This window comes from Coregonus clupeaformis, chromosome 27 (genome assembly GCF_020615455.1).
Source record: "Coregonus clupeaformis isolate EN_2021a chromosome 27, ASM2061545v1, whole genome shotgun sequence".
Taxonomy (NCBI): Eukaryota; Metazoa; Chordata; class Actinopteri; order Salmoniformes; family Salmonidae; genus Coregonus; species Coregonus clupeaformis.
In genome coordinates this window covers 10,051,452-10,072,009 of record NC_059218.1, presented here as the reverse complement: position 1 = coordinate 10,072,009, position 20,558 = coordinate 10,051,452, and the positions used below count along the sequence as shown (strand labels likewise).

General features: G+C 42.7%; 1 protein-coding gene across 18 annotated transcripts in view; it reads right to left on the bottom strand.

Annotated features, from left to right (window-relative positions):
* Positions 1–20,558, bottom strand: part of LOC121541487 (formin-binding protein 1) — a 116,448-nt gene that overhangs the window by 18,955 nt on the left and 76,935 nt on the right. For all 18 annotated transcript variants that reach the window (XM_041850526.2, XM_041850527.2, XM_041850530.2 and 15 more), the window contains exons 5-9: positions 12,762–12,824; positions 10,910–11,014; positions 5,186–5,314; positions 3,979–4,125; positions 1,993–2,196 (exon numbers count right to left, since the gene is read on the bottom strand). In XM_041850526.2, coding sequence (XP_041706460.1) covers positions 1,993–2,196; positions 3,979–4,125; positions 5,186–5,314; positions 10,910–11,014; positions 12,762–12,824 — 648 coding nt within the window. The remainder of the gene's footprint in view (positions 1–1,992; positions 2,197–3,978; positions 4,126–5,185; positions 5,315–10,909; positions 11,015–12,761; positions 12,825–20,558) is intronic.

Genomic DNA, 20,558 nt, shown 5'->3' with positions numbered 1-20,558 from the left:
AGCAAGTGGGTTATTTGGAAAAATCATCACATGCAAGCGCTTGGACTAGAAATTCACCACATCCTCCGAGATGTGACAGTTGCTGAATTTCAATCACAGAAACCTAACTCTCGCAGTCCCAAACCACTTAATGCTCAATTAATGAGCTATCAGCCCTTTGGGAACTAGAGGGAGATCTGCAATTTGTACTGACACATTGCTTTGCTACTCAGTGAGAGAACATGCATGAAAGCACTTTGGATACCCATCTTTTAAAACCAAAGTAAATGAAACGTAAATAAATCAAGTAAATTGTTCGCTGCTCTTTTAATTCAGAGAGGAGTTCTAGTTGGACATAGATATTCTATATATAGCAAAGGCTAGGATCTAAATGCTAAAACCTATTGGCTTTGCTCTGATACAAGTCTCACACGTTTTCACTGTGTGTGTGTGTCTTTGTGTGTGTGTGTCTGTTTGTGTCCTTCAAGGACATTCTGTTCCCCTAAAGGTGTCAGAATGCTTTGGTTAGAACGAGTGCGCTCGCATACTCCCTTAAAAGACCTTTGCTTGAAAAACGAGAATAAAAGTGGCTATAGTACTGTTTCTCCCTCTTGGGATGCCGTAGCCAGTATACACTTCCTCAAAATAGTCTGAATTAATCTAAGATAACTCAAGAAATCTGTCATTAATTTTGACGTTTTTGCTGAGGAGATCTTGGTCGCGCAATTTCACATCTAACTAAGATGTTTGGTGCAGTATTTCTCAAGTTAAAAAATGTGCATGAATGACTTAATTGAAGAATCCCTACTGTTGACCAATCACCGACAAAGGGGCGTAGACTTCGGCTATCGAACTTCGGCTTGCCTCAAGAAAAAATTTTGTGCGCACAAACAGCAGAAAAACATACCTTGCCAAAGACCAAAATCAAAAAAACATCACAAAATGTAATCATAATATATGCACAAACTGTTTCGGGTGGGAATGTGGACGCCTTAACACTCAGGATATTGTATGTGCATGGCCTCACACAAAAGGTAAGGACAAATACCCTGTCATTAGCTGTCCCTTATGCTTTAGAGTCTCATGAACACAACACACTTACACCATCACTGGACGAACACAAAACAAATAACACACATGCTCAAACCGCAGGGAGTCGGAGCTAGTGAGTGACATGCACACCCACACGCCACACACGACCACACAAACCCGAGCACTCTGCTTTATCATGAAGTGACACCATTAGGTACGAATGGTGCCACTTCCAACCTTAGACCCTCATCCCAAGTGGCCCCGTGTTAGTCAGCCTAGCCGTACATAACCAAGGGGCTGTGCTGTGGGAGAAGAGGCCATTCCAGACAGACTCCCGGTTTAAGAGGAGGGTCAGTGAGGGAGACTGTTATTAGGCTACAGGACAGACGGTCAGTGTGCAGAGGAGTGAGTTAATCTGTCAGTTTGGTTTATCGCCAGAGAGAGGGAGAAGAAGGGAGGAGGGGAGGGAGTGTTGGGACTCAGTTATGGAGGATGCATTAGTGGGTTGTTGTTGTTAAGTTAACACGTTAAAGTTAAGAGTTGGTTGGTGGCTCAACGACAGTGAGGATGATGATGATGACCAGTGAGTAACCAGAGGAGGGGAAGGTAAAGGGTGGCAAATAATAACACAATACTACTAATGTACTGTAATCCCAAAATTACTGCAGAATTACCACAACGATAAATAATAACCCAACAGAACTATAATGACAACCCAAAAGAAACATTAAAGTCAAATGTTACTGTTATTTACTACACAGTAACACCAAGACATACAGTGTAACCTACAACAATGTCCCCTGAAGTCTCTGACAATTATCTAAGCCATGTTACAGACAGTATGGCCAAAAACAATGCACATTCTTGTCCATTATTCTTGTCCAGGGAGAATGAAGTGATGTCACAAAACCTCTCCCCAAATCTACGCTAGACCTTGGATACTCGAAGGTCTAGGTGTGTGTGAGAGAGTGTGTGTGTTACCTTGTTCTTGTTCTTAATGAAAGGCCACAGTTTGCCCTTGCTCTTGCCCCCGCTGGGTCGTTCCTTTGCCTCTCCTCGTGAGTTCGACAGGCTGGTTTCAGAGACAGTCCTCTTCATGGACTGGCCTGGCCCATAGTCTTCAAATTCGACTTCCCCCGGGGGCTCAAACCCAGACTTATACGACTCCACCACCTGCTTCGAGTCCTGGTGGGGTGGGGTTGGGTGGAGAGAGATAGTAAAAAAAAAAAAAAAAATAGTAGGGGAAATTCAGATCTGCTAGGTCTTATGGCGAAACAAATATTTGGATATGACTGGATAGAGAAAAATATATAGACAGGATAGAAACACTGATCTAAAGAAACAATACTATTCACTTTATTTATATTCCTAAAACCAGATTGTGTTTTCCTCAACCAAGTCCAGAAATAGCATGGGACAAAAATAACAGTGTTCTAGACCAGGATGACTTGATTTGTTATTGTACTATTTCCAGTTGTTGTTATCAGTTCACTACTTCAGCTCAATCAAGGTGGAGGCAGAGAGTGATTGGAGGTCAGGGAGGTTCCACAGCCTGAACTGAGGAAGAGGGGAATGACCTGGATCTGTCACACAGGAGCTTCGGTGAAAACACCAGAGGTCAGGGACTGACAGTCAGGAAGCAGCTCATTAATCAGCAGGCTGTGAGGTCTTGATCTCTATTCTATCTATACTGATAAGGTCAAAGGTTAGAGGTCATCAGCCTGGCTGCTGCCCGGAGGTATATACGGTTCTGGGTAGAGAGGATATGGAAGGGAGACATTCCATGTGACTCTGTTATTCTTACTTTGTTTACTGGAACAGGCAACAGCACAGGCCTTAGCTTAGTCATCTCCCCTCCTTCTCTAACCCACACACAAACACCCCAGGGAAAAGCTGATGATTTCCTATTGCTAGCAATAAGATATGGTCCGCCATCTTAGCATACTGGATTGAATGCTTGAAAAATATAATTGTTTTGGCCAATATGAATGACTCATGCATCAAGATAAAATAACAACATGGGTGTTTGTTTTCTGGTTAAGTGCTTCAGTTCATCTTCTCCCAGTTTTGTAGGGAACTGCTAGTTAACTTTGAGTGTGCAGACAGTAAACTGGCCAGAGCCAGAATAGCTGCTCCCTCCTGCCATGATGTAGTGTGATACTTAATTTAGCAACATTCTCCATCAGACAGAGAGAGAGAGCCCCTTGGCGAAGATAGGAGGTTGGCAAAGACAGTTTTTTAATTGTGAGTGTAATTGTGAATTTTCGCTCTCACAGCGAACCTTCTCGCTCTCTCTCTTCCACTTTCTTTCTCCATCTCCGTACCTCTCTCTCCTTCACTTCTCACTCTCCTTCACATCTCCCCCTCATCTCTCTCTGTCTCCCACACTGCCTCTCTCTCTCTCTGTGTAGGCATATCTCTCTTCTCTCTCTCTCTCTCTCTCTCTTACTCTCACTTCACTCTTTCTCTCATTATTGCTCCTGCTACCCTGCTGTTTTCCCAGCTCGCTCTCAGAAACCATTAACTGTAGGAGTGTCTGGGGACGGGGTCTAAATTAGCCCAGTGGTGATTGGTTGAGTCAGGTGGCTGAGTGAGTGAGTGAGTGAGTGAGTGAGTGAGTGAGTGAGTGAGTGAGTGAGTGAGTGAGTGAGTGAGTGAGTGAGTGAGTGAGTGAGTGAGTGAGTGAGTGAGTGAGTGAGTGAGAGGGCTTCAGGGAAAGGAGTCATACCAGTTGTAATCCCAGGTTCTATTACGACTGAGCAGATGAGCATTTGAGGCAGATGCGTGGGGCACATAGCTCCAGTATTTTTGAATTGAGTCATACAGAGAGCCTGGACTCTGGTGAGGGAGGAATACCATCAACAACACATAGTACCCACATGGTTCTAACCTGGTACAGTACTGTACTCACAATCATGTGTGTGTGTGTGTGTGTGTGTGTGTGTGTGTGTGTGTGTGTGTACTCACAGTCTTTGGCTCAATGGACTCGGCAGCCTTAGTCATTCCGTCAAGACATTTCCCTACGATAGGCAGCACCTCGCGGTCCACCTCCGCGTACGTCTTCATGGACATACCCACCCTCTCGATCCGCCTCTCCTCCATCTCCTGGAGTTTCTACACACCCACACAAACACATCATTTTCAGCATGTTGTTACAATGTTATTACTATCACCTGCTATAACATAGTAGCCCTGAAGTTGTCCCACACTACAATGCTGAGGGGGTAGGACTAAACAGACTTATATGTAAAGACATGATAGGCATTTGGTCAACGCACCACCAAAAGTTCTGAGCGCAGTGGTTTCAAGAACTTTCGAAAGGTCTGAAAATGTTCTCTCTGTCTCTCTATTGTTCTCTATCCAGTGAAAAGGACTGTGGTTTCCATTTGATATTTTAGAGGTGTTGCACATTTTTCATTGGCTCTCAGGGAGTCATACGAGAATTGGAACACTTTCTTCTTCCACACAGAGCTGTGTGTGTGTGTGCGTGTGTGTGCGTGCGTGTATGCGTGTGACATATTGGGGATGAGAGTGTAGTAATGTATTACCTGGAATATATTGGGGATGAGAGTGTAGTAATGTATTACCTGGAATATATTGGGGATGAGAGTGTAGTAATGTATTACCTAGAATATATTGGGGATGAGAGTGTAGTACTGTATTACCTAGAATATATTGGGGATGAGAGTGTAGTACTGTATTACCTAGAATATATTGGGGATGAGAGTGTAGTAATGTATTACCTAGAATATATTGGGGATGAGAGTGTAGTAATGTATTACCTAGAATATATTGGGGATGAGAGTGTAGTACTGTATTACCTAGAATATATTGGGGATGAGAGTGTAGTAATGTATTACCTAGAATATATTGGGGATGAGAGTGTAGTAATGTATTACCTAGAATATATTGGGGATGAGAGTGTAGTAATGTATTACCTAGAATATATTGGGGATGAGAGTGTAGTACTGTATTACCTAGAATATATTGGGGATGAGAGTGTAGTAATGTATTACCTAGAATATATTGGGGATGAGAGTGTAGTAATGTATTACCTAGAATATATTGGGGATGAGAGTGTAGTACTGTATTACCTAGAATATATTGGGGATGAGAGTGTAGTACTGTATTACCTAGAATAAATATTGGGGATGAGAGTGTAGTACTGTATTACCTGGAATATATTGGGGATGAGAGTGTGGTAATGCTCGTTCTGCTCCTGGTTGAACTTGGTCAGGAAGTTGGAGTATTCAGTCTTACTGTCAGCAGCCATCTGGTGTCTCATCTGAGCCTGCTGCCGCGCCTGAGGAGGACAACAAACACATCACACACACAAACACACAGAAACATTACTCACACATACGCACAAGCATGCACGCACACACACACACACACACACTCACAGGTGCAGGTCTGTGGAGGGAGTCACAGTAGCAGCAGCAGCCATTGGTGATAAAACACACAGTGTATGTTGAGTGAGACACGCACATAAACAGGAAAGAACCTTAGGAGCCACAAATACCCCCGACTTAACCCTTGAACGGGAGGAATTAATTCACCACAGACTAAAAAGTTCTGCTGACAGGTGGGAGAGGTTTCATCTCCCCATTCCTCCTCCCATACATCTTGGAGGCCAGAGACACAGTCTAGCCCAGACTTCTCCACCCACACATTAACCAGAGTTACACACACAGCCGGCTAATGAGGAGGGACGCAACCTCTTGGCTACCACACCTATACAGAAGGCCGTGAATGCGTGTAAGAGAGAGGCAATGTGTGTGGAAGGATAGACACACATCACCACGGCAACACTACTGACAAAACCTCATCCTCTCACCTCAGCCCCATCACATCCTGTCGACGCTCTAGGGAGTAAACAGCAGCTGATCTACGTAGCTCTATGTAATACACACGCGCGCCACTCACACCTCTTCTGTAGAAGACGCTTCAATCTCTGAAACAAATCTGAAATCTTAAAGCTATTCTGAGACTGAACTGTCTTACACACATAAATGCACCTTACAGACAAAAATGTGATATTGGTAGTGGGATTGTTTTGAGGAAAGAAGAAAATGGATAGAGAAAAATTAAGATGCTTTTGCTGGCATAGTTACATAAGCCAAGCAAGATGTTGATTCATGTGAACGGTATAAGGGTAAAGCAAAGTAGAAGGTTACACACATGAAGTGACAGATATCAATTCTCCGTTCTCACACAGAAAAAAAGAAAACAGGTATGAAGACACCAAAGATAAGTTATTAAGGTAAAAAACAAACCCTACAATACAGAGCTATACAGATATACCTGAGAGGACATATGGACAGTGTCCCGTATTGGACAGAGTACAGATATAGGACAGTGCTCAATGAGAGTCGGTGAGGTCACTAGCATGGCTTGAACAGGTGATTGTGTTTTACGGGTGACCTGTGTGTACGTTGAGAAATAAGGTCGAAACTCGAGATGGTGTGTGTGTGTATTCCCACAGATATAACACATGCTCTGCCCAGTGTGGACCTACCTTGTGGGAACTTCGCTTCAAGGTATGGCAGAAAAATAAATAACAACAACAAAAACACACACACAAAAGAGTTAGCCACTTCCTGCTGAACAGGACCCAGTTTAGTCATAGCAGTGGTATAAAATACTTAAGTAAAAATACTTTAAAGTACTACTTAAGTCGTTTTTTGGGGTACCTGTACTTTACTTTACTATTTATATTTTTGACAACTTTTACTTTTACTTCACTACATTCCTAAAGAAAATGAATACTTTTTACTCCATACATTTTCCCTGACACCCAAAAGTACTCGTTACCTTTTGAATGCTTAGCAAGACATTAAAATGGTCCAATTCATGCACTTATCAAGAGAACATCACTGGTCATCCCTACTGCCACTGACCTGGCAGACTCACTAAACACAAATGCTTCACTTGTAAATTATGTCTGAGTGTTGGAGTGTGCCCCTGGCTATCCGTAAATAAAAAATACAAGAAAATGGTTCTGTCTGGTTTGCTTCATATTTGAAAGGAAAGGAATTTGAAATGATTTATACTTTTACTTTTACTTTTGATACTTAAGTATATTTTAGCAATTACATTTACTTTTGATACTTAAGTATATTAAAACCAAATACTTTAAAAATTTTACTCAAGTAGTATTTTACTGGGTGACTTTCACTTTTACTTGAGTCATTTTCTATTAAATGTCTTTACTTTTACTCAAGTATAACAATTGGCTAATTTTTCCACCACTGAGTCATAGCTACATGTCCTGGACCAATGAGGATGAGTTCATCCGGAAAAGGGAAATTAGGTGGATGATGGGTAAATCAACACAAAGCTGTGCCAGAACATAGGGTAACAACATCATGTTAGGGCTACTTTAACACTGGTATTGTCAACCACAGTAGCTAAACACATACAGATGTAGGATTTTTAATTAATCTTGTTGTTGGGAATTTTCCTGCAAAGCAGTGTATTTGAGTTTTAAAAAGGCTTCTAAAGTTTGTAATTTCCACTGAAATGTCCATTGATTATAATCCACATAATAATTCACATTTCCTGTTGCTGCAGGATTATTTTCCTTCAGTAGCAAACTGGCTCAAATTAAGATCCTACATCTGTTGTGTGGAGGTGGGCACATACCTCAATAGTGGTTGTTTAAGGGGCTCCAGACCAAGTGGTAGGCCTATAGTGCCTTTCTAGAGTACTGAGACGTGAGGGGCTCCGAGCAGTAGACCTTCTTTTCTACGTTCTTCAGTGCTTTCCAACTAAGACAACACTCCATAGGAGACTCAGTGAATGTATGGGGTCCACACAGAGCCAATACAGGGACCTGTCTAAATCTAAGCGGTGAAGCAGCCAAATCGTCATTTGAGGGATTTGTCCATCAGTGGAGGACAGGGAGCAGTGAGGTTTGCACCTGCTGCTTACCAAACCACAAGAACCCCAGCTCAACAAACTCCAGTCTCTCTGATTATACCGACTGCTCTGAGATATGGACCTAACTGAGACTACACAGCCTTGGATTTCCCTAGTCCAAATATATCCCATGTGGAATACGGCTATTATCTTAAACATAGTAAGGAGTGTATTAAGATTAAGATTTACAACAGTTTCCCCATTACTGAATTCTCTCAGCAGTGCTTGAGATAACATACCACAAGCCCACAAGAAGATAGCTAAACACATAAAACACAATCCAACACTTAGTGATCCAACCATCACTATAACTCAAATTAACATATTCATGGTTGGGTGGTGACATGTCATGCCTTCCAATGATGTAATACTCCAAGGTCTTCTAAACGACAGAGGAGGGAATCTGTCTCTTCAGCCAGAGTAGAGCAAGAACCCATGGAGGTATTTGGTTTCACATGGCTGAACTGTCTGCCAGGATCATCTAGCAGCCTCTTATCTGGCCTAGCCCTTTCCTGTAGTCAATTACCAAAAGCATCCTCTTTGGCCTCATGGGTGGAATGTTGTTAATATGTTTCATCATTAATAAAGATTATTTCAAAAAACCTGACGAAAATCCAGTGTTTCTATATCAAACAGCTTTGTTATATTTCAGTCTTCTGTGACGTATAGAAAGTTGGGATGCAAACTCTAAATTGAATATATTTCAACTCTATATCTGACATGGTACAGGTGTCTTCTTCTTTTTAAGCCCATAATCATGTGGTGTGAGGTTTATACTTTTGTTTAAAAGTAGATTTGTTTAAGAATACCAATAATCACTCTGTGTGACCCTGATTTAGCCAACTGCAGTAAAAGGTTAAATACACTAAATAGTAAAAGGCAGATCCAAACACACCATGATAGATAGAAAGTGATGGATTTAGTACATGATTTTGTACTAATGATATCACTGTGTTTGCAATCTTGTGTCCATTATATTTTGTGCCAGTGTGAGAGAGAGTTAAGAGGAACACAGGTCACATTAAAATAGTAAGGCGCCATCCACCTCAGCTCTCCGATTCCCAGACCGGAACAGAAAAACACAAATTTTCCATCTTATACTATGATCAGAATAACAGCGGGTCGTTTCTGATCTGCCACGACAACAGCAACGAGACAAACGTTGAGTAACTGTTGGAAAGAAAAGGTACAGAGTAAAAGAGCAGATGCCGGAAATTATGTAAAAAGAAAAAAGGAGGGGGAAAAATAAAATTAACGTCCCAATGTCAGCTGGGTATATTATAAAAGAGGAAATTAAATCATATCTATTTATGCATTTTATTGTTCTCCATGTCTTCAACGAGAAAGTGAATCTGAGTATGTTAAAGGTTGAGAGTGAGGTCAGTGTCAGACAAACACCCACACAACAGATACTATGTATGAATAATGTAGGAGCTGTTAACACTGCTGCATTGTTCCATTAGATAGCATCTAATCTGGAGAATACAGCAATGTGTGTACTATGTGTGGTGGCAAAGTGTGAGTACTTACAGACTCATGCTTATCTATGACTGGGCCTGTTTACGACAAGTGGAATGTTTATGTATCAGACAATCCACTGGCCATGATAAGCTCTACATACAAGACTCCAAGAGCTATGTTGCCTTCCCTTACCATAACATTATATAGAGTGTCATCAATTTTACATTGACTAACACCAATCTTCATATGCAATACAAACATCCTTGTTATGACTAAAGACTTGTTGGTTTCTCATAACCAAGCAGGAAATAACTTGAGAAATAATTTCCACAAACATAGGGGACTCAGACACAGTGCCACTCTTGTTTCCCAGACTTGGTATGTGTCTGTGTTTGTTGCTGAGGGAGAAGCAGGGCTGATATTGTATCTCAGTTCAGTTCCTGTCAGTCCAGTGCTGTACAGTTCTGCTCTGGTCTGAGCCAATGGTCTTAGCCCACCCATTGTGGCTGCTTGGCTGTGAGTCAGTCTCAGTGGGGACATAGAGGCTTCTTGTTCAGGCCTGTATTAGCATCATAATCGGATCTGGACCGTGTCAGCTCTGAGCTCTGAGCCTGGGTCGCTTCTGGGCGGACTGCTGATGAAGCAACACACCGGGGTGGTGGCGGTGGTGACCCATGATGCCTTGCAGCATGGCGTGGCGTGTGCGGCACTGTGTGGGTTAAAGGCAAGGACGTCAGAGGCTATCCCGATTCCCGACCGATGATTAAGGAAACAGGAGGTGACATCGACACAAGGCCCCAAAGGCTTTTTATAAAAGGCCACAAAGTCTGGTGACTGGTGAGATTTACCAGGGTGAGCAGAAACACAATTATACAAATAAACAGACAACAACACATCACATGACTCAAATACTACTTTTCCCAGCATGCATGGAGGGAGGGTTGGACAGAGACAATAATGTACACACACACAACCCCCCCTCCCCCAACCCACACACGGACACAACGCTGGTTGTGCTGCCAAGCGACACGGTAGACAGGCAGGCCACAGTGACGGGCTGCTCTGCTTATGGCCTGGCCAGTATTGATAATGAGGACTTAGTCAGTCCTGCTATCAGCCGTGGTGAGAAGAGGGAGATCACTGTTACCGTGCTGCTGCTGACTGAGAGAGACAATGCCAGCCTGTACAGAAAGCCCTGCAGTGAAACAAACTTACTGATGCCTCCCCTCATGGGGTGAGTGAGGGAGGGAGGGATAGAGAGAGAGAGAGAGAGAGAGAGAGAGAGAGAGAGAGAGAGAGAGAGAGAGAGAGAGAGAGAGAGAGAGAGAGAGAGAGAGAGAGAGAGCAAGAGAGAGAGAGAGAGAGATGGAGGGGTTGTGGTACAGTACAGTACAAAGAGAGGGATTGGTCGGTGGTGAGCAGGAGAGCGGTGAGCACCTGCGTGTGGTTGGTCGGTGTTAAGCAGGAGAGCTTGTGATTGGTCGGTGGTAAGCGGGAGAGCAGTGACAGAACATACCTTCTCCACGTCTGCCTTCGTTACATTGATGTCGGCGTCCATTCTCTCAAAGTACTGCTGTGCCCTGTCCGCCTCTTTACAGTCCCTCTCGAACCTCCGTTTACTCTGAGGGGAGAAGTCACACAGTTAACTTAGATGTCACTCATACATATTAGGGCCTAGATATGCTCACTAATATAACATTTCCTCAGTTGGTGCAATATAGCTACTGTAGTATATAGTGCTACAGACTTCACTCATATACAGTATGGCCTAGACATACTCACTAATAATATAGGCTAATATACAAATGCCCTTTGGAAACTTGGAGAATGGAGAGGGATTGATGTCACATAGAGTCGACATCATATAGTTTCAAATCAGGCATTGTGTGCCATAGATGTCAGTTATCCTATATTGGACATGCGGCTTCTTACACAGCCAGAGGGTCTCTCTCTCAAAGTCAAGTCTGTCTGAAGATTAAATAAATGTTCATGGTGGCCGTTTGTGCGCAAAACCATCCCTTCCTCCATCTCTCACTCTGAACAATCAGTGTTTGTTCTGTGAGGGTGCACTCTGATCCCTGCAAAGCTGCCCCTAGCACAATGGGAACATTGAGGACAGAGAGAGGAAGGAGAGCTGCCATGTATGTACATTGTCTCTCTCGCTCTCTCTCGCTCTCGCTCTCTCTCTCTCTCTCTCTCTCTCTCTCTCTCTCTCTCTCTCTCTCTCTCTCTCTCTCTCTCTCTCTCTCTCTCTCTCTCTCTCTCTCTCTCTCTCTCTCTCTCTCTCTCTCTCTCTCTCTCTCTCTCTCCAGTTTTCTTCTCTCTGTTTTCTCCCTCTTTCTCTCTGTCCCTCACTCCTTCTCTATCTGTTTTCCCCTCTCCATATGTTTTTTGTTCTCTCTCTCTCTCCTTCTCTGTTTTCCTGTTTTCTCTCTTTTCCTCTCACTCCCTCATAGGAGAACCACACAGGGATAAGGAACACCCTGTACAGACTCAAAATATCACAGGGATAGGCTCTCCTTTACAGAGAAAACAAACACATTGACACTCCTTCCACTCCTTCTTTCCACTCCTTCATCTGTTGGCCTCTGCTTCACTACTTGTGATCAGCTTGGAAAGATCCCTATATTCTAGCCTTGTCCAGGAAAAATGCTTTAGGAATGCACAATAATCTGCTGCACTGTCCTTGAAACTCTACTCAACAAAGCTGTTCTGAGAGCAGAGGTTCTCGATAACATTAATGAATACAGTCTTCTGACCTGTTGTTACCTGTTAATGAGGTAATATCTTAATCTGCTTCCTTGCATTCTGAACAGTATCTGGCAATGCATTCAACAAGGCTAATAGTCAAATGAATGATAAATGAAACCTTTGATACAACTATACTTGTCTAGGAAGCATAGGACACCACCTCCACTTTACTTCTTCATTTGATCTAATCTCAATCTCATTCTGAGATGCAGTTATGACCGTTGATAAACTTTGAGCTCTGCTGTTCTAATCTCGACAATCTTTCTCATTCACAAGAAAAGGGCCATTGTTTTGGTTTAGTTTCTCATTGGGATGGAATGGCTTAGGGATGGAATGGCTTAGGGAGGAAGGCTGTATATTATGAGTATAATCCTGTGTAAATTCCTGCCTAGTGATTTTTATTCAACAGTTCCATACATTCAATACCCACTAATCTTGACTAGTTGCCATTCTCACTGCCAGGTAATGGGCTTCAGTTTCTTCACCTACTAAACTGCAAAGTAGCAACTGCATGCACACTATGACTACTTGGCTGTCATAACTGTAGTAGTACTCTGACAAAGGGTACTATAGTACTCTAATCAGTAATACTACTCTATACTGCACACAGTACTCACCGCCTCCAGCTGTTTCCATGAGCTTTCAATGTGTTGCTGTGCTTTACGTCCATCATGGAAATGCTAGAGAGAGAGAGAGAGAGAGAGAGAGAGAGAGAGAGAGAGAGAGAGAGAGAGAGAGAGAGAGAGAGGGAGAAAGAGAGATCCTTGTTATTACAATGTTAGCTTATAAATCATATCTACAATAGCAGTGGATCAAGAAATCAAGGGCAGCGATCCTGCTCTCGATAGAGTGATAGACAGGGGCGGTGTGTTCATTAGGGCGATATGGGCGACGCACTGCCAAACGGGAAAAGGAAGGGATTTTTTTTCTAATCAATTATATCACGGCAACAGTAGTTTTCAGTGTTCTAATCTAGACGTCTGATCTGCCACTAAATGTCCAATCAGGCTAAAGTCGTGCTTCAAATGGCCCCGCCCGTTTTGGGGCGATTTCAGTCAGGTTGAAAATCGCCCCAGAAGTCTCTCAGACTCTCATGTAAAATCTTTTTTTTTTCAAATATCAGAGCTTTCAATAGAATCTCTATGGGTTCCGGGAGGGCTTGCACTTACGCGCTTTCGTCATACGTAACATAACCATGAACATAACTAAGAAAAGAGCGGGTAGCAGCGTCAATCAATCCACGTACTACTGTCAAGATGGCTAGCGTTCAGTGCAACTCGATTGTCTCTTTGAAAGAAGTTCATTTTTGTCGGCGAACAAATCAAGATAAATTGGCAACGAAACAATTAGGACCTCCCAGACCAAATGTAATAATTCAACAGGTTTCTACTAAAGGGGGAAAGTCCTACACCCGAGGATTTTCAAAGAATTGGTACGAATGAAAAACCTGGCTAGCAGGCTGCGATGTAGCTAATGCAGTCTTCTGCTACCCCTGCTTACTCTTTCACCCTGAAGGCGGCACGGCAGACAGCACCGCTTGGACAGCAACAGGTGTAACGGACATGCACCATCTTTCAGAAAAGAAACATGAGCTGTCAAAGACCCACATGGATAGCTGTTTGAGATTGTCTGCTTTGGGGAGAGTGAACATTGCCACTCAACTGGATGAGGGATACAGGCTAGCTGTCCGCCGCCACAACGATGAGGTTAGCAAGAACCGCCACATCCTCAGCCGGCTAATCCAGTGTGTGAAGTTTTGCGGAGTGTTTGAGTTAGCTTTGCGAGGCAAAGATGAAACTGAGGGCTCCACCAACCCTGGTATTTTTCTTGGACTTGTCAACTTTGTGGCACAATTAGATGAGGTGTTTGATGACCATCTTAAAAATGCTAAAGTTTTCAAGGGCACATCAAAGACCATTCAAAACGAGCTACTGGAGTGTATGCTAGCGGTCATGAGGGAACATATTGTGGAGGAGGTGAAGTCGGCGAACTTCGTAGCTATCCAAGCTGACGAGACCACGGACGTTTCTACACAGACACAGCTGGTGCTTGTGCTGAGGTACATAGATAGCAAGAATATTGCATTTTTTTCCTGGGGCTTTTTCACAAAATCATGCCCCACGTCGACATTCTGTACCAGAAGCTACAGAAGAAGGACATCGATGCTGTCTTCATCAAACGTGCCCTCAAAAGCTTCACAAGCAGTGTGCAGGCCATAAGGTAAGATTAAACAATATCATTCGATCTTTCTCAAAGCAGAGCTTTATTTGAAAATGTATGCATGAAAGGAGACATCATCATATTTACAAATCTATACAATTGGCCAGAATATGGTTGTTCATTTTTACAAAGCCATACAGATAGCTGTGTTTACCTTTTCTATAAATTATTTTCAAATTCTGTTTTCAGGCAAAATGTCTATCACTGTTCATTTTCACAAATCTATACAAGAGGGCAGAATATGGAAGTCTATAAAAATGTCTTATTACCAATAACTTGCATCAATGTTTTCAGTAGCCTCTATCAAAAGCTCTTGCTTGCTTGTTGTGAATTATGCTCAGGTGCACATATTTCCAATTCAACCATGAGGCCTTTTTGAAGCAAGTAATGTGTATATCAGTATTGACTTATATGCGGCCCCTGTCTTCATGTTGTTGCTGGACATATCTTTTTAAAAATGTGTGTAGGTCACCTAAATCATCAGAAAAATTGCCCCCCCTGAGAATTTTTTCAGGAGCCGCCACTGGTGATAGAGAAACAGCGGGGGGATAAAGAAATAGAGGGAGAGAAATGTAGAGTTTGCCCTTGATGAAAGAGATGGAAGGCAGATGAAATGAGGGGTGGTTGATGTTTCTGTCAGGATGTATGACTCACGCTGTGAAACACTAGGAGATTGTAATGACAACATCCAACATAATGTACTTTTTTAAAATGCAGAACAGAAACTGGTTGGTAAGATAGAGCAGTGTTTCCCAACCCTGGTCCTCGAGTACCCCCAACAGTACACATGTTTTTTGTAACCATGGACAAGCACACCTGATTCAACTTGTCAACTAATCATCAAGCCCTGAGTTGAATGAGGTGTGTTTGTCCAGGGCCACAATGAAAATGTGTACTTTTGGAAGTACTCGAGGACCAGGGTAGGGAAACACTAGGGGTTAGAGTGTAGCACTGCAGAGTCACGTGCTCTGACACTTGTGACATATTACAGGAAGGTGAGAGCAAGCTACCGATGATTACCATGCCTGCGGATAGGACACCCATCTTCATTCCCACCCCCCCAATGTAACACGGGTGGCCAGAGCCCAGAGGGCCAGAAAACTATTAGGCTGTACTGAGGCATGACCACGGACGGTGTGTGTGGCTCTGTGTGTGTGTCTGTGTGTGTGTCTGTGTGTGCATTTGTGTGTGTGTGTGTATGTGAATGTGAGAGAGAGAGAGAGAGAGAGAGAGAGAGAGAGAGAGAGAGAGAGAGAGAGAGAGAAAGAGAGAGAGAGAGAGAGAGAGAGAGAGCGCGAGAGAGTGAAACAGGGACAGAGGGAGTTAGAAAGGGGGGGAGAGAGAGAGAGAGCGAAAGAAAGAGAGAAAATAAATAAATAAAAATAAATAAAAAAGGAAACATTTTGTGATAGACAGGAAAGACAGGGACATATAAAGGGCAGCAGGAGAGGAAAGGATATAGAAATACCCAGAAAAACACAGATAGAGATTGATACAGAGATAAATATTATAAGATGGCTGCCAGTGCCAGCCTTGCCAAGTGTGGCATATTGCACATGGAGGACATGGCAGCTGTTGGTCTGGGCACGCTCAGTAAACAAGCTGGGTGTTTTTCTAATAGGCCCCACTTGGCCTTCCCCCCTCCAGGGAAAGAATGAGAGAAGGAGTGAGAAAAAGAGTGAGAGAAAGAGAGGACTGAGAACACACTTGGCCAAAAGACAGAGCACGTTTCTCTGCAGCCCTCTTAGTGAAAAATACTGGTTTATAAAAAAACAAGTACTTCTTTGAACATGTTAAAAAGAAAGACTGTCATAAATGGACAAACAAATCTGTGTTATCAGTTATAAAGGCCTAATAATGTATCACTCCTATTATAAGACATGAATAAAACATTTAATTGAAGCAGTTGATATCAATATCGAATGAAAGAGAGCTATCCCCAGCACGCACCAGTCTGTGCTGGTCTCAGCCTCAGTAGCTGTGTAGCTGTGTTGAATATCGATGTCTTCCCCAGGCGTTCAATAAAGGACCCACGCTATTATACAGAATGAAAATCCCAGCGATTGTGTTTCAGTGGCGTGTCAATGCTTCTAATCTAAATGGCCTCTTCCAGTAACTCTTGTATTCAGCACACACACACACAAGCACACACACACACACACAGACACACGTATTCACACGTGCACACACACACACGCACATACACACAAGAGAAGAAATTAACAAGGAATTAACGTCTCCCCAATTAATTATTTACAGTACATGTCTGTCAATATCTAGGCTTTATGAATGAACTGGGTTGACCTTGGGAATCTCACTTCTCACTTCCCTGTCTCACTGGGGAAGCCATGACTATCTTTGGGGAAGCTAAGTCAAAGGAAGAAGTCCTCAAACTGTTTCAGAGGAAGTCCTTTAGCTCTTAAAGGGAATGGCTCACCCTGGAGCAAATGGTGTGAGCGACTTCAAAGTATAGGTAGCATAAACATAACCACATGTAACATATGGATTTGCAAAAGTCCCAATGCAAAGTTATACCTCACTTTTCTATTTTTCGAGTTATTACATAAAACCGATCAGAATTCCAAAGAATGCCTGAGTCATGTCAGATTTTTTTTTTCTGGGGTTTGATGTAATATGGAGAACACGGCAAGCCAACCTATTCTCTATAATATAAACTCCAACAGAAATAACTTAAAATGTATAACTTTAAATTATACCAAATAGTTTGCACTGGTTTCAATTACATTTTCAGCCAACTTACAAGGAAATACTTTATGAATGTATTGTTACATTGCAACTTGCAAGGTTGCTAGCCAACTAGCCTGCTAACGTTAGCCCTCCAGCCTGCTAACGTTATGTTAGCAGTGCACGAGTCAGCCAGTTGCTATCAACATCTAGCTTACAGCTACATTAAAGTAAACCACAGTTTTGGAAATACAGTGCCTTGCAGAAGTATTCATCCCGCTTGGCGTTTTTCCTATTTTGTTGCATTACAACCTGTAATTTAAATGGATTTTTATTTGGATTTAATGTAATGGACATACACAGAATAGTCCAAATTGGTGAAGTGAAATGAAAAAAAATCATTGTTTCAAAAAATTCTAAAAAATTAATAACGGAAAAGTGGTGCGTGCATATGTATTCACCCCCTTTGCTATGAAGCCCCTAAATAAGATCTGGTGCAACCAATTACCTTCAGAAGTCACATAATTAGTTAAATAAAGTCCACCTGTGAGCAATCTAAGTGTCACATGATCTGTCACATGATCTCAGTATATATACCCCTGTTCTGAAAGGCTCCAGATTCTGCAACACCACTAAGCAAGGGGCACCACCAAGCAAGCGGCACCGTGAATACCAAGGAGCTCTCCAAACAGGTCAGGGACAAAGTTGTAGAGAAGTACAGATCAGGGTTGGGTTAAAAAATATATCAGAAACACTGAACATCCCACGGAGCACCATTAAATCCATTATTAAAAAATGGAAAGAATATGGCACCACAACAAACCTGCCAAGAGAGGGCCACCCACCAAAACTCACAGACCAGGAAAGGAGGGCATTAATCAGAGAGGCAACAAAGAGACCAAAGATAACCCTGAAGGAGCTGCAAAGCTCCACAGTGGAGATTGGAGTATCTGTCCATAGGACCACTTTAAGCCACAGAGCTGGGCTTTACCGAAGAGTGGGCAGAAAGAAAGACATTGCTTAAAGAAAAAATTAAGCAAACACTTTGGTGTTCGCCAAAAGGCATGTGGGAGACTCCCCAAACATATGGAAGAAGGTACTCTGGTCAGATGAGACTAAAATTGAGCTTTTTGGCCATCAAGGAAAACGCTATGTCTGGTGCAAACCCAACACCTCTCATCACCCCGAGAACACCATCCACACAGTGAAGCATGGTGGTGGCAGCATCATGCTGTGGGGATGTTTTTCATCGGCAGGGACTGGGAAACTGGTCAGAATTGAAGGAATGATGGATGGCGCTAAATACAGGGATATTCTTGAGGGAAAGCTGTTTCAGTCTTCCAGAGATTAGAGACTGGGACGGAGGTTCACCTTCCAGCAGGACAATGGCCCTAAGCATACTGCTAAAGCAACACTCGAGTGGTTGAAGGGGAAACATTGAAATGTCTTGGAATGGCCTATTCAAAGCTCAGACCTCAATCCAATTGAGAATATGTGGTATGACTTAAAGATTGCTGTACACCAGCGGAACCCATCCAACTTGAAGGAGCTGGAGCAGTTTTGCCTTGAAGAATGAGCAAAAATCCCAGTGGCTAGATGTGCCAAGCTTATAGAGACATACCCCAAGAGACTTGCAGCTGTAATTGCTGCAAAAGGTGGCTCTACAAAGTATTGACTTTGGGGGGGGGGTGAATAGTAATGGACGCTCAAGTTCTGTTTTTTTGTATTATTTCTTGTTTGTTTCACACACAAAAAGTGTGGACTGAGGGCCAAGAGTAAGTCCTCCCCACCTTATTTAGCTACCAAAGCAAGGGGGAGGCGGGGGCTTCGCCTGGCTGAGGGAGAGTCAGGGAAGTCCAAAATAGATAGATTCCAGATGTCCGTCAGTTAGCGCAATAGCATTAAGCCAAGGTGGAAAAAGTTACAAAACCCCCATAGATTACTTCACAGAGAACATGCCGAAAAGTTGACAAAACAAAAAGGAGAACAGACAAGGTACTACACAATTAGAGCATGCAGGTATGATTTTCTCTTTTGTTTTGAGCCCAAGGCAAGAAGGCACCAGAGCCTGCCGTGCTAACGGGATCCCACTAGATAACACAGACACAAATTCCGTGAAGAGCATGCTGCATGGCTGCACGTGTCCCATCTGTTCCTTGTTTACATCACACTTCCTCATGATTGGTTGATTGTAACTCACCACCGCCAACACTTGGTCTGGAATGTAATTACATGCTAGCATGGCTAGTGGCTAACATTAGCCAGCTTGGGCTAGCTATCGAGCTAACATACAAACTCGGTATCACAGAGTAGATCCGCCAAATGACGTTGATAAATAGTGCATTGTGGGTGGTTTAGAAGATATCTGGAAATAAGTTAATACTTAAGTGATAATGCCCTCGAAGCCGGTGTTTGGAGGATATATTGGCACGGGCCTAACAACAACCGTGCCAAAATATCCTCCAAACACCGGCTTCCAGGGCATTATCACTTTTATTCAAGGGGTTACCAACATATTCAAAAATGATTGACATTTTTCATTAAAAACGTTATTTTGATGAATTTATTCATACTATTTCATCCTTCCACAAGATATAGTCCCGATACAAATCTATATACATATATATATACACATATACACACATACACACACACATATATACACACAAACATACATACAGTGGGGAAAAAAAGTATTTAGTCAGCCACCAATTGTGCAAGTTCTCCCACTTAAAAAGATGAGAGAGGCCTGTAATTTTCATCATAGTTACACGTCAACTATGACAGACAAATTGAGGAAAAAATTTCCAGAAAATCACATTGTAAGATTTTTTATGAATTTATTTGCAAATTATGGTGGAAAATAAGTATTTGGTCAATAACAAAAGTTTCTCAATACTTTGTTATATACCCTTTGTTGACAATGACACAGGTCAAACGTTTTCTGTAAGTCTTCACAAGGTTTTCACACACTGTTGCTGGTATTTTGGCCCATTCCTCCATGCAGATCTCCTCTAGAGCAGTAATGTTTTGGGGCTGTCGCTGGGCAACACGGACTTTCAACTCCCTCCAAAGATTTTCTATGGGGTTGAGATCTGGAGACTGGCTAGGCCACTCCAGGACCTTGAAATGCTTCTTACGAAGCCACTCCTTCATTGCCCAGGCGGTGTGTTTGGGATCATTGTCATGCTGAAAGACCCAGCCACGTTTCATCTTCAATGCCCTTGCTGATGGAAGGAGGTTTTCACTCAAAATCTCATGATACATGGCCCCATTCATTCTTTTCTTTACATGGATCAGTCGTCCTGGTCCCTTTGCAGAAAAACAGCCCCAAAGCATGATGTTTCCACCCCCATGCTTCACAGTAGGTATGGTGTTCTTTGGATGCAACTCAGCATTCTTTGTCCTCCAAACACGACGAGTTGAGTTTTTACCAAAAAAGTTCTATTTTGGTTTCATCTGACCATATGACATTCTCCCAATCCTCTTCTGGATCATCCAAATGCACT